Source organism: Pangasianodon hypophthalmus, chromosome 15, assembly GCF_027358585.1.
Source record: "Pangasianodon hypophthalmus isolate fPanHyp1 chromosome 15, fPanHyp1.pri, whole genome shotgun sequence".
Classification (NCBI taxonomy): Eukaryota; Metazoa; Chordata; class Actinopteri; order Siluriformes; family Pangasiidae; genus Pangasianodon; species Pangasianodon hypophthalmus.
In genome coordinates, this window is record NC_069724.1 from 23694021 (window position 1) to 23707212 (window position 13192).

Genomic DNA, 13192 nt, shown 5'->3' on the forward strand with positions numbered 1-13192 from the left:
CTCCATTTCTCTTCCTTCCTTCTGCATTTCTCTTGCTCCTTATTTCTGTTGCTTTTTTCTCTTCATTTCTTCTCACTCTCCCTCTCTTTCTTCTTTCCTTGTGTTTTTGTTCCTGCTCTTTCTGCTTTTTTCCCTCAGTTTGTCCCTCTGAAAACCCTGAGCGCGCACACACACACACACACACACACACACACACATCACCCACCCACCTAAATGGATGTGACAAAGCTGTACACACTCGTTTTTAATATTTTATTAATATCAAAAACAAATGTGATGTTAATGAGTTTAGAGATTAAACCAGTGTGTGCGGATTAAATCACTGCGTGTGCGGATTAAACCAGTGTATCTGCAGATTAAACCACTGCATGCAGATTAAACCATCGTATCTGCAGATTAAACCACAAAGTGCTCAGATTAAACCAGAGTGTGTAACGGATTAAACCACAGTGTGCGCAGATTAAACCACTGCGTGCAGATTAAACCATTTTTATCTGCAGATTAAACCACCAGTTGTGCAGATTAAACCACTGTGTGTAACGGATTAAACCACAGTGTGTAATAGATTAAACCACGGTGTGTAATGGATTAAATCGCAGTGTGCGCAGATTAAACCACGGTGTGTAATGGATTAAATCACAGTGTGCGCAGATTAAACCACGGTGTGTAATGGATTAAATCACAGTGTGCGCAGATTAAACCACGGTGTGTAATGGATTAAATCGCAGTGTGCGCAGATTAAACCAGAGGGTGTAATGGATTAAATCGCAGTGTGCGCAGATTAAACCACTGTGTGTAATGGATTAAATCGCAGTGTGCGCAGATTAAACCAGAGTGTGTAATGGATTAAATCGCAGTGTGCGCAGATTAAACCAGAGTGTGCGCAGATTAAACCACGGTGTGTAATGGATTAAACCAGAGTGTGTAATGGATTAAATCGCAGTGTGCGCAGATTAAACCACTGTGTGTAATGGATTAAACCACTGAGTGTAATCGATTAAATCGCAGTGTGCGCAGATTAAACCACGGTGTGTAATGGATTAAACCACGGTGTGTAATGGATTAAATCGCGGTGTGCGCAGATTAAACCACAGTGTGCGCAGATTAAACCACTGTGTGTAATGGATTAAACCACTGTGTGTAATGGATTAAATCGCAGTGTGCGCAGATTAAACCACGGTGTGTAATGGATTAAATCGCAGTGTGCGCAGATTAAACCACAGTGTGCGCAGATTAAACCACTGTGTGTAATGGATTAAATCTCGGTGTGCGCAGATTAAACCACAGTGTGCGCAGATTAAACCACGGTGTGTAATGGATTAAACCACAGTGTGCGCAGATTAAACCACAGTGTGCGCAGATTAAACCACAGTGTGCGCAGATTAAACCACAGTGTGCGCAGATTAAACCACAGTGTGTAATGGATTAAACCACAGTGCGATTAATAACACTGTGCTTCTTGTTCACTCATCAATCATGAAGAGAAAAGGGAAACCATAAAGAAACAAAAAATACAGTGAAGCAAAACTTCACCAAAGAGAGCGAGTCTGAACGCGGCACTCGGTGGCAGTGAAGCACGAAGCTCCGCCCACTCCAACAACAACACCAGATCCTCAGAACAGATTGGTACGGTCCACCGACAAACACAAACACAGACGGGGGGAAATGAGGCTGAGCCGGCACGTCGCACCTGTGTGTGTGTCTGTGTGTCTGTGTGTGTGTTGGAAATCTCTACAACGTTCTCCCCATTCATGCTTGAACACAGTGATTGCGTTTAAACTCATGCCGGCGTCTCTAAATCACGAACTAGTGCAAAACGAGGTAGTGACCAACAGAATAAAGGTCAAAGGTCAACCGCGTACAGCTTCTGCACAATGACTTAACGTGATGCAGCTCAGGCTGGGGAAATAAATTCCCGTCAAGGTCATCAACTCTTTCTTTCTTTCTTTTTCTCTCATTGTTTCTCTCTCTTTCTTTCTTTCCCTTTTTTCTGTTTTCTCTTTTCACCTTTTTCTTTCTTGGTCCCTCATTCAACAAACATTAATAGTTTCCATTCTTTTCGTTTTGTTTTTCTATTTTCTCTATTTCCTTTTGTCTCCCCCTTTCCATCTTATTATTTCTCTCTTTTTATCTCTTCCTTAATTTCTTTCTTTACATTTCCTTCTTTTTCATTTATTCTTTCTTCCTTTTTTGTTTTTCCTTTATTCTTTTCCCCCTATTTTTCTTCATTCTACTTTTTTTCCTTTCTTTTTCTTTTTCTTTATTGGTTTACTTTACCCCTTTATTCTTTTTATTCTTCCTTTTTCTTAAAAGAAGAAAAGAAAGGAGAGAAACAGAGAGAAAGAGAAGGGAGGAAGGAGGGGTGGAAGGAAGAAAGGATGGATGAGTGACTGTTAATTACTGACACTCAGGTCAGACATGCAAACGACGTTCATCTGTAAAAAGGAAAACGAAAGAGCTGAAGGAAGATTAATGAGGTCGTTGCTGCCAGGCGAGAAGACTTCATTTATTCCAACTGCAGGAGAAAAGTTGGTTTTTTTGTTAAGGCTGTTCTGTGCTATTAATAAAACGCTCACAAGCGCCAAATTAACGAGAGCCGGGGAATTATTAATAGAGAACGAAACTCTTTTTATTTATTGTTTTTTTATCGTGGAGTGCAATAAAAATGTACTTATTACTCCTGGAGTGTGTTCTAAACATGTAGTCACTAACGCTAACAAGCTCCTGCTGAAATCCTGACAAAGGCATAAATGTACCTGCCCCTCCCCCAACTCTCTCTCTCTCTCTCTCTCTCTCTCTCTCTCTCTCTCTCTCCTTGTAAAACAGCATGAATGTCTGTTTCAAACACATGCACACGCATGTACACACACACACACACACACACGCACACACACAAAGGGATAAAGCATTAACACCCAGACAGGAAATGAGGCGGGGATTCCTGTGATGTGGGGAATAATGCTGTACACCAGCGGAACCTCATTTCCTGTTCAGCAGCTCGAGGAATCTTAATAAATAATTACAGGTGAGGTTCAGCTTCATTGTTATACAATGCAGAAATACACACACACACACACACACACACACACACACACACACACACACAAACACCAAAAGATGCACACTGATGCAACCTCATAAACGCTCTTACATACACACAAACTGACACAAACACACATACATGGCCATAAACACCTAGACACACACCATCACATGCACACAAACACTGACACACAAGCACAGACACCAACACGTGCACACAGACATCGACACAGACGCACAAATGCCGACACACACACACACCTACACGTGTGCACAAACACAGACAAACTCAGCACAGACAACCACCTACACAAGTACACAAACACCAGACATGCACAAACATCTACACACAAAAACACCAATGCACATCTTCCTTTTCATATTTTCCTCTTTTTTTTATTTTATTTCCATACATTCTTTCTTTTCCCATTTTTATCCTTTCTTTATTTGTTTTACTTCCAGTCGTCTTCCTTTTCCATTTCCCCTTTTTCCCCCCCTTTCATTTCTCTTTTTCCCCCCCTTCCATTTCTCTTTTTTCCCCCCTTCTTTCCTATAATTCCTTTTTTTAAAATTTGGTTTCCTTTTTCTATTTTGCTTCGTCTTGCTCAAAACAGAAAACCTAATTAAAAAAAAACGCATTACTCTGGAGCTCTGTATGCAAAAGTCACGAGCATGTAACAGGAAAATAACGGAACCCGGGAACGAGTGAGGAGATGGAGAGATGAAACTAAAAAGGAAGAAAACCACAAAAGAAAATGGTGCCAGACGACACGTCTACAGAAAACGCTCTGCGCTCGATTTACCCTCCGTTCGGAGTAAAACTAGCCTTCGAGCTGAAAGAGGAAAATAAAAGAAAATATTTGGGTTTGTCCATCGCGCATGCTGAAGTCGTAATAACAGCGGAGGAGATTCCTGTCGGGCAGCGTGGCGTAACCAGCGCGGATAGTTCCTCACTGACCCAAAAACACTCGCTGGTTGGAGAACAGGAAGAGAATGAACAGATTTACACACACACACAGACGAGAACAGGGCGAGATCGGCGTCTGCCAGTCTTCTACACAGGAACAGGAAGTTCAGAAGTACAGATTCAGGACTTTACTACTCACATCATTGTCTCTTCAGACTCGAACCTACACTACAGATTAAACATTATATATAGACTGATTACTAGCATATTGGTGTACTTGATGCCAGAGCTATTTCCAGTCTTATAAGCAGTCGCTTAGTCACTTAATCCCGTCCAGACAGGGCTTTTGTTACTATTTGTTGGCGTTGCCTTTTTGCCTGAACTTGAATCAAACACTTGGTGTAGCCTTCCACAAGCTTCTCATAATACCTTGCTGGAATTTTTTGCCCATTCCTCCCCACTGAACTGGTGTAACTCAATCAGGTAGCTCAGTCATAACATGATGCTGCCACCACCATGCTTCACAGTTGGCATGATGCTCTTTGGATTAAAAGCCTCACACTTTTTCCTCCACACATAGCGCTGACAGTTCAAGTTCAGTTCAACAGTTCAAGTTTTGTTTCATGACCAGAGAACACACTTCCAGAAGACTAGATCTTTATCCTAGTTTACATGTAAACTTCAGTCTGGCTTTTTTTTTTAAGCCAGTCTTACGGAGTCTTTCAGGCCATGGTGATGTAGGACTCTCTTAATGGTGGATGTACATACTTCGGTACCTGATGCCTCAAACTCCTTCACTAGCTCCTTTTTTGCACTTGTTTAGTGGTTCATTTGAACCTTTTGGACCAAAGTTCATTCATCCATGGGAGTTAATTTGTGCCTCCTTCCTATGTGCTCCCAAGATTTTATATATATGCATACAATTGTTTGTACAGATGCTCATAGGACCTTCAGTTGATTGGAAATTGCTCCTAAGGAGGAACTGGACTTGTGGAAGTCCACAAGGTCTGAGAGCTTGGTTGAGTTGCTTGGATTTTCTCATGGAATCAAGGGCAAAAAAGCCCTGGCCCTTTACTACAGCCACAGATGCACTCCCAGTTAACTCGGAATTATGACAATTGGCCAATCAGAAACTTCTAAAAGTCATTACATCAACTTCTGGAATCTTCCAGACTGTTTAAACAGACAGTCAGTTTGGTATATGAAAACTTCTGACATTCTGATTTAGTGAATTAAAGCTGAAATAAACCTCTTCTGTGAGTAGAGACCCTAACTGAATTGCCAAAAGAAATTAATGGTAACATGAAATGAGTGGAGATGTGAAAAACTGAGACCGAATATGTTTAGCCGAGGTGTATGTAAAGCTTTAGCCTCAACTGTACGTTACAGCAAAAATCACAGTTTGTTGTTTTACCAAGAAATCACAAAGCATAAACTCCTCTTGTCCTGAAGATGCTGGAAAAGATACAGCTTTATCTCTGACTGTTACTGGAGACTCCTTCCAAAACCATAACTTATTAGAACAAGTGCATTAATACTAACCTGTGATTTGCCTTGAAGCCGGAACTACTCTCAGAGCTGCTGTTAGAGAAAACTAATCAACATTTTCTAACCAATCAGCTGACATAATGCCATAAAATTTTAGACATAATTACAATACAAACTGTTTTATATTTCACTTCATGACTGGTGAATTGGCTTGGCTGAGGTCTCACATCACAAATTTAAGCTGTCATGCTTAAAAAAAATAAAATTAAAATACTTAAAATAAAATTAAAAAAAAAAAAAAAAAAAAAAAAAAAAAAAAGATTGATGGCTCACAAAGTACTCGGATCAAACTGTAATACTGTGTGTGTTTACTTAATTTCTGGCTAAATGATCACTTCAAAGCTCTCACTCTTACGTGCACACACACACACACACACACACACACACACACACACACACACACACACACACACGCGCGCGCGCCCAGCTTTTGAAAGGCTACAATTATACATTGCATAATTAGTTCCAGGAATCTGGACCCCACTGCCACAGTGAGTCACATAAAAAAATCTGGCGTAGTCTGACACTCTCAAACAGAAAGTCTCTCCACCTCCTCCACCTAAAGCACCGCCGCAGCGGCTCACGGCAGGAAACGCCGGGGCTTTTACAGGCCAGGAAATCACAGCGACAGAAAAACTGTCACTCTGGGCTGCCTAAGAACTGGAAGGCTCTCGGTGTGCACAGTAGCAGCTATTGAGTGCAATCATATACATTTTACACACATGTTGTGCTTTTATAGGAAATCTTTTTAATTAATGAAAGAATATCACATCATACCTTTTATCCATTTCTAGTATACAACCTTTAATGTTATGGAAGCAGGTTCACTTCAGGTCTCACTTACGTTAAAGCAGCAATAAGCAACTGAAAACACAGAGCTTGTCGTGTTACTGACTTACAAAGCGCTAAAACTGGAGACTCCTTCCATAAGTGTTAGATCACCAGCTCCTTAGAGAAAGATTTACCACACTAAAAGAATGATACTGCTATAGAAACTGGAAAAGTGTTTATTTGGGGGAAAAAAAATTATTGTTTGTAATATTGTTTGGATCTCATAGAACACCAGACTCCTTGGCTGATCAATTATTAAAATAAATGTATTTTAAATAGATTTTTAGGCTGCTTATGTATCACGTGTATATGAAGGATTTAACTCGTACTCACCGTCCATGGCCTGACTGAGTGCGTGCAACTTCTTGTGTCTCTCTCGAAGTTTATCATAAGCTCCGCCCACCGACTGTGCTGAGCGATGATGACCCTTCCTGACCTCCAAGCCTTCAAAATCTCCGTAAGGCACATCTCGGACCCTTGCGGCCGACTTCAGCCTGCTGGAGGAGCGGTTACTGAGGGCGCTGCTTCCCCGCCGGGCGTCTTCCAGCGCACCGAAACGCAGCAATTCCGGGTCCAAGTAGGCTAAATCTACGGACGACGCCCAGTTCTTCTTCCTGTGGTGGGGCAGCGATCGGCGGTCCGGCTCCTGCAACTGACCTTTAACCTTTTGTTGTCGTGCAAATGGTTCGGAAGAGGTCTCGGATGGAGGCGGGGTCTGCTGGATGGTTTCGTCGCGAGTGGGCAGAGAGCCCATGGAGCGGCTCAGGCCTCGGTTCAGAGCGGCCTGCTCCTGAGAGCGAGCTCGGTAGCGCTCCAGGACGCGATGGGCCGCGCTACGACCTGACGACAAAACACACAGTGGACAGAATAAGATGGAGATAATTACACTCACTGATAATGTAGTGCTTTACAGAAACTCTGCATTTATTATTAATCAAAATTTTAATTTAGAAGATTTCAAAAAGTAATGCGCATTCTGACTCAGTTGATACTTATTATTCATAAATACATTATTGAAATCTTTTTAATATTCTAGAGAAATAAGTAAGAAATGTGAATATATCCTAATACATCCTTGATAAAATTGGTAAAGTGTGACTTTTAGGGAAGAGCTGTTTATACATAAATACATAAAACCTGTTAATAAAAATTATTAATAATTTTTTTTCTTTTACTGCTTGCATTATGTGTGTAAACATTGATGAAAACTCTGATATTTATAGTCTTTTACATTATTTAGCTAGCTGCATAAATTAGCTATCATTTAAACTCAGCTTACACTTAATGAGCTCCAACAAACAAAATTAACAAAATTAAATTTAGCAAAAAAAAAAACAAAAAAATAAATAAAAATTAAAACATTTTTATACTTTTTTATTTTATTGCTTATATTTTTTACGTTTATATTTTACCGCATGCATTATGTGCATCAAGTCAGTGAAAACGCCAACAATCTCTAGTTTCGCATTATTTAGCTAGCTGACAACAAAATTAAAAAAAAAAAAAATTTACTTTTGTAAATACATAAATAAATTTGTGTTTATTTTTTATTTTACTGCTTACATTATGTGCTTACAGCTGATAAAAAAAATTCTAGTTTTGTCTTGTTTAGCTAACTAAAGAACAACAAACAAACAAACAAACAAATAAATCAATAAATAAAATATATTAATTGTTTTCCTTTTTGAAATTTATTTTGGTTTTATTTTCCTTCGTCACATTATGTGCAAAATGTTAATAAAAACCCAAAGACTTTCTATTTTTGATTTAAAAAACTCATTTAACCTAAAAAACAGAACAAAACCCCCCAGAAACCCTCCAGTCAGCTTATCACCACCATGACGATGCGACTCCACTGGTTGTTTTAATTAATAAACTACTCCACTTTAACAGCGACTTGACCTCGTTTTATGCAGCACACTGTCAATGCGGTGGAAATTCCAACAAAATGCTGATAATGTATCGCAATAGCGATACGGTAAATGCCTAACTCACAGCACAAACCAAACCATGATGAGTCATCAGCCTGACATGTTCTTCATGCCGGTCACGACTTCTACCCATCACCAGATAAAACCACCCCGAGACAAAACAGCCACCAGGAACAGACCGACCTCCAAACCACCATCTAACTACTCTGCGTGTAATCGATAGCATGCCACGCTTACATAAGCAGCCCTGTTTATGTTCTCTGCGGCTGTCAAGAAGCTCACCAGAGCTGGGACGATTCAGTCAGATTTTCCAAAACGAATCTCTCCGGTTCGGGTTTATATTTGACTCAATCTGTGCACACATTCACTGCTTGGACAAGAAGGAAGAACAGAGAGACAGAGAGAGAGAGAGAGAAATAAAAACAGAACGAGAGCTCAGCCTATTTTTAGTTGAGGGAATTAACTTGCATCCTCCTTTGTACCAGAATCCTGACGCATGAAGAGAAAAAAGGCAACACCTACACGTGTTTAACGCAACTCTGTAATTCAAACTTCATAAAAATGTTCAGTTTAAGAAAATCTGATCCTTACAAGCATTAAAGTTGTTTCCATTTCCCTTTAAATGTAGTTGTAATGTTTACTCTCGGAGCTAAGGGGCTAATACTGCAATTCATTTTACTCAGAACTGGAAAACCACGGATGTCCAGAGCAAGCATTGAATTTGATAAACATATAAAAAAAAGATCTACATGAATTATTTCTGCACGATTAGCGGAGAGACATTGTGTCACAACGGCCTTATCGAGTTTGTAAAATTGGGCTGAAATCAATGGAATTATGTTACTCTCACAGTTTTATAGCAGCTAGCCCAGATTTACAATGATTAGCCCATTATTACTGTAACTATACTAGTTTTACAGTAGCTATCCCAGCTTTACAGCAGTTTGTCTAGTTTAACAGCGACTAGCGCAGTATTACAACGGCTAGCCCAGTTTTACAGTGGCTAATTTCAAAAAATCAACAGAACACCAATAATATTGCAGTTTTATAGGTTTATATTAGTATACAATATAGTTATATTATAATATATAGTATGAGTATAATAACAGTATAATAATATATGCAGTTGTTCTTACCGTTTCATATTACTTACTGTAACTATACTCGTTTTTACAACTAGCCCAGTTTTACAGTGAACTATTTTTTACTGTAACTATCGACAGGAAAATGTTATTTTTATATCAACTGTAACAATTTTACAGTGACTAATTAAAAACAACACTGCAAAAAAAAAAAAAAAAAAAAACATAAAAGAAAGACAGAAATAAAGAAAAAAAAATGTAGGAGCAGGGTTTGTTCAGGCGTGTCTGGACAGCTCAGCGAGGAAACGTGCCTGAGGGCCATCGGATGAGTCGTGTTAGGACCAGAGCCGGGATGATACGGGGGAAAAAAAACACAGTACAATTAGCTAACACATAAATTTTATACATTTTGGACGATAACAGTTTACATTACAGTTTACACCACAGCACTGGTGATTAATTTTCTAGACAGTAGTGCAGCTGCCAATCACAGGTTTATATTAATGCGCTCCTTCTAATACGTTATGGTTACTATAGTAACAGCTCATTCACAGGGACTTGTGTGGCGGACGCTCCACATCAACAGAGTTAAAAGAAATGTTCGTGATCGTTGATTTGGTGAAGTTTTTGTCTTCAAAAGAGGCTGGTGATGGAACAACTGTTTATACAAACCTGTTTCATGAACATTCCTCAACATTAATTATAACTATAAACAGATAAAAACATGTTATTCTTTAATAAATAAAAATAAATGGCAAATCACTGTAGTACAAGAGGAATAAAAACCCTTCAGGATACTGATACAGGAAAATAATCATTCTTGAGGCGCCTAAAACTGGGCGCTGGTCAACTATGGGCTACTTTATTATTAGTGTTTCATTCCTGATGCATGACATTTGCTAGTTTTTATGCTAATTTTTTAAACTTCAGTTTAGTAGGAAATCTTCTAACAATATTCTAAAAAGGTGCTGTAAACCAGCTATTTAGTTTCATCACCAGGACACTCCCACCTCATTCTTTTCTGATGAAATTAGCATAAAGTCTAGCCAGTAATGTCCAACAACTGGGAAGTGACCACTGATACAGTGCCACATGCCCGTAGAACCACATTCCCGCTCTACATTACGGCATTCTACCACCACGGCCACGCAGGACACGGCCGTCACTGTTGTGCAAAGCACCAAAACAAAATGCAAATATTGAGGCATGCCAGCTCGGACAAGTTCAAACACGAGGCCTGGCAGTCGAACAGTAAATAAATCTGAGCTCATACAGAGGGAAAATTCCCCTTCAGATTATTTCACAAACAGTTTTTCAAAACAATGGAGAAAGTAATATTTTGTGGTATGTACAATATGACATATTTGACAAGTTTATTAATAGGAAAGATGGAAAGAATATATTTGGAGACATAATGCTATAAAGCTGTCAAACCTACTTTAAACAGCAGCCACACAGTCAGCGTTAACAGCAACTGGCCCAGTGTTACAGGGACTAGCCTTACATTACAGGAACTAACCCAGTGTTACAGTGACTAGCCTTACATTACAGGAGCTAACCCAGTGTTACAGTGACTAGCCTTACATTACAGGAGCTAACCCAGTGTTACAGTGACAATACAGGAACTAACCCAGTGTTACAGGGACTAGCCTTACATTACAGGAACTAACCCAGTGTTACAGGGACTAGCCTTACATTACAGGAACTAACCCAGTGTTACAGGGACTAGCCTTACATTACAGGAGCTAACCCAGTGTTACAGGGACTAGCCTTACATTACAGGAATTAACCCAGTGTTACAGGGACTAGCCTTACATTACAGGAACTAACCCAGTGTTACAGGGACTAGCCTTACATTACAGGAACTAACCCAGTGTTACAGTGACTAGCCTTACATTACAGGAACTAACCTAGTTTTACAGTCACTAGCCTTACATTACAGGAACTAACCCAGTGTTACAGGGACTCGCCTTACATTACAGGAACTAACCCAGTGTTACAGGGACTCGCCTTACATTACAGGAACTAACCCAGTGTTACAGTGACTAGTCTTACATTACAGGAACTAACCCAGTGTTACAGGGACTAGTCTTACATTACAGGAACTAACCCAGTGTTACAGTGACAATACAGGAACTAACCCAGTGTTACAGTGACAATACAGGAACTAACCCAGTGTTACAGTGACTAGTCTTACATTACAGGAACTAACCCAGTGTTACAGTGACAATACAGGAACTAACCCAGTGTTACAGGGACTCGCCTTACATTACAGCAACTAACCCAGTGTTACAGGGACTAGCTTTACATTACAGGAACTAACCTAGTTTTACAGTCACTAGCCTTACATTACAGGAACTAACCTAGTTTTACAGTCACTAGCCTTACATTACAGGAACTAACCTAGTTTTACAGTCACTAGCCCAGTTCTACAACAGCTATCCCACTTTTAAAGCCTCTAGCCCAGTTTTACAGTGATTAGTTTTACAGTGACTAGCCCGGTTTTAGAGTGAATATTTCAAAGCAACTAGCCCAGTTTTACAGCAACTGTTTTCAAAGTGACTAGCCCCACTGCTAACTAGTTTACATTTACACAATATAATAAAATATTTACATGTTTTAATAACTGTTAATCGAATGAGATTTCAGTGGGCATGTTCAAACAATTGTTAACTGTGGTCAACCCCAGATGACAGCTCCTGCCATCCAATCAGAAACGAGTATTTTGTGTGGCCGTGAAGAAATCATCACCGTACTAAAACAGTGTGTGGGTGCAGGTGTGCAGTGGTAATAAAGCCTCAATGTGGGTGGTATGCCGTGTAGGTGGCACAAAGGTGTGTGTGTGGGCGTGTGAGAGAGAGAGAGCGACAGAGAGCGAGAGAGAGACCCTTATTGTGGGCTTTTCACGGAAGCCTGATTTACCTGCAGGCAAGCCTTTACCACGCAATCTCTCCCGAATCTCTTTACTCCTCTCAGGCAGGGAGTCCCTCTCAGTTTGGGACAGCAAACCATCCAGCTATGGAGAGAGAGAGAGAGAGAGAGAGAGAGAGAGAGAGAGAGAGAGAGAGGGGTCATGGGTGTGGGAGGGCATTTAATGAGAAAGACAGATTGTGAAAGAGTGATGCACAATGGTCAAGAATGCAAAGCAAAAAAAAAAAAAAAAAAAAAAAAACAAGACCAAAGTCAAAAAGCAGGAGAAGCAGTGGGGGAAGAGTTCGGGCAAACATGAAGAAAAGAAAGCGTGATAAAAAGGAGGAAATAAAGACAGGAAAAAAAAGAAAGAGGGTGTGAATCAGCCTGAATAATACACTAAATGCGCAACGTCAAGGTGTGGAGTGGCGGGGTGGAGAACTGGAGAAGTGTGTGAACAATAGTTCAGGTTTTCTTCGGAGGCTTCTGATTGGCTGAAGGCGGAGTGAGACATGGTGACATCACAGGCTTTGTCATCTGTGATCAGAAGCTGGAGATTGGTGTGAGAGGATCAAACAAAGCTGCGTGTGTCGTGTAGTGGCATTAAGCTGCTTTATAAATGTAGTTAGAAACACAGAAAGGTGGCTACAAGCTACACTGAAGCTACTGTAACAGATGTAACCTCCTCTGCTATTTACAAATAAAAAAAAAATGTTCATTCTTAATAGATTCTTCTGAGGTTCAGGTCACAGGTCTATATTAATGCACTTGTTCTAATTCTTTATCATGTCTATCACAACAGCTCATTCACAGGGAATTGTACGAGGATCACTTCACAAAAACAGATTTATAAAAAAAACCTAAGCACAGATATGGTGAGGTTTTCTGTAAGGAGAGGTTTAACATTTAAGGAAGGAGTCTCCAGTGTCAGCACTTTGTAA

The 13192-nt window shown here is 40.0% G+C and overlaps 1 protein-coding gene across 5 annotated transcripts in view; it reads right to left on the bottom strand.

The window, feature by feature from the left end:
* ptpn13 (protein tyrosine phosphatase non-receptor type 13) overlaps positions 1–13192 on the bottom strand; it is a 68815-nt gene that overhangs the window by 33652 nt on the left and 21971 nt on the right. For all 5 annotated transcript variants that reach the window (XM_034311093.2, XM_034311091.2, XM_034311092.2 and 2 more), the window contains exons 6-7: positions 12264–12357; positions 6662–7168 (exon numbers count right to left, since the gene is read on the bottom strand). In XM_034311093.2, coding sequence (XP_034166984.2) covers positions 6662–7168; positions 12264–12357 — 601 coding nt within the window. The remainder of the gene's footprint in view (positions 1–6661; positions 7169–12263; positions 12358–13192) is intronic.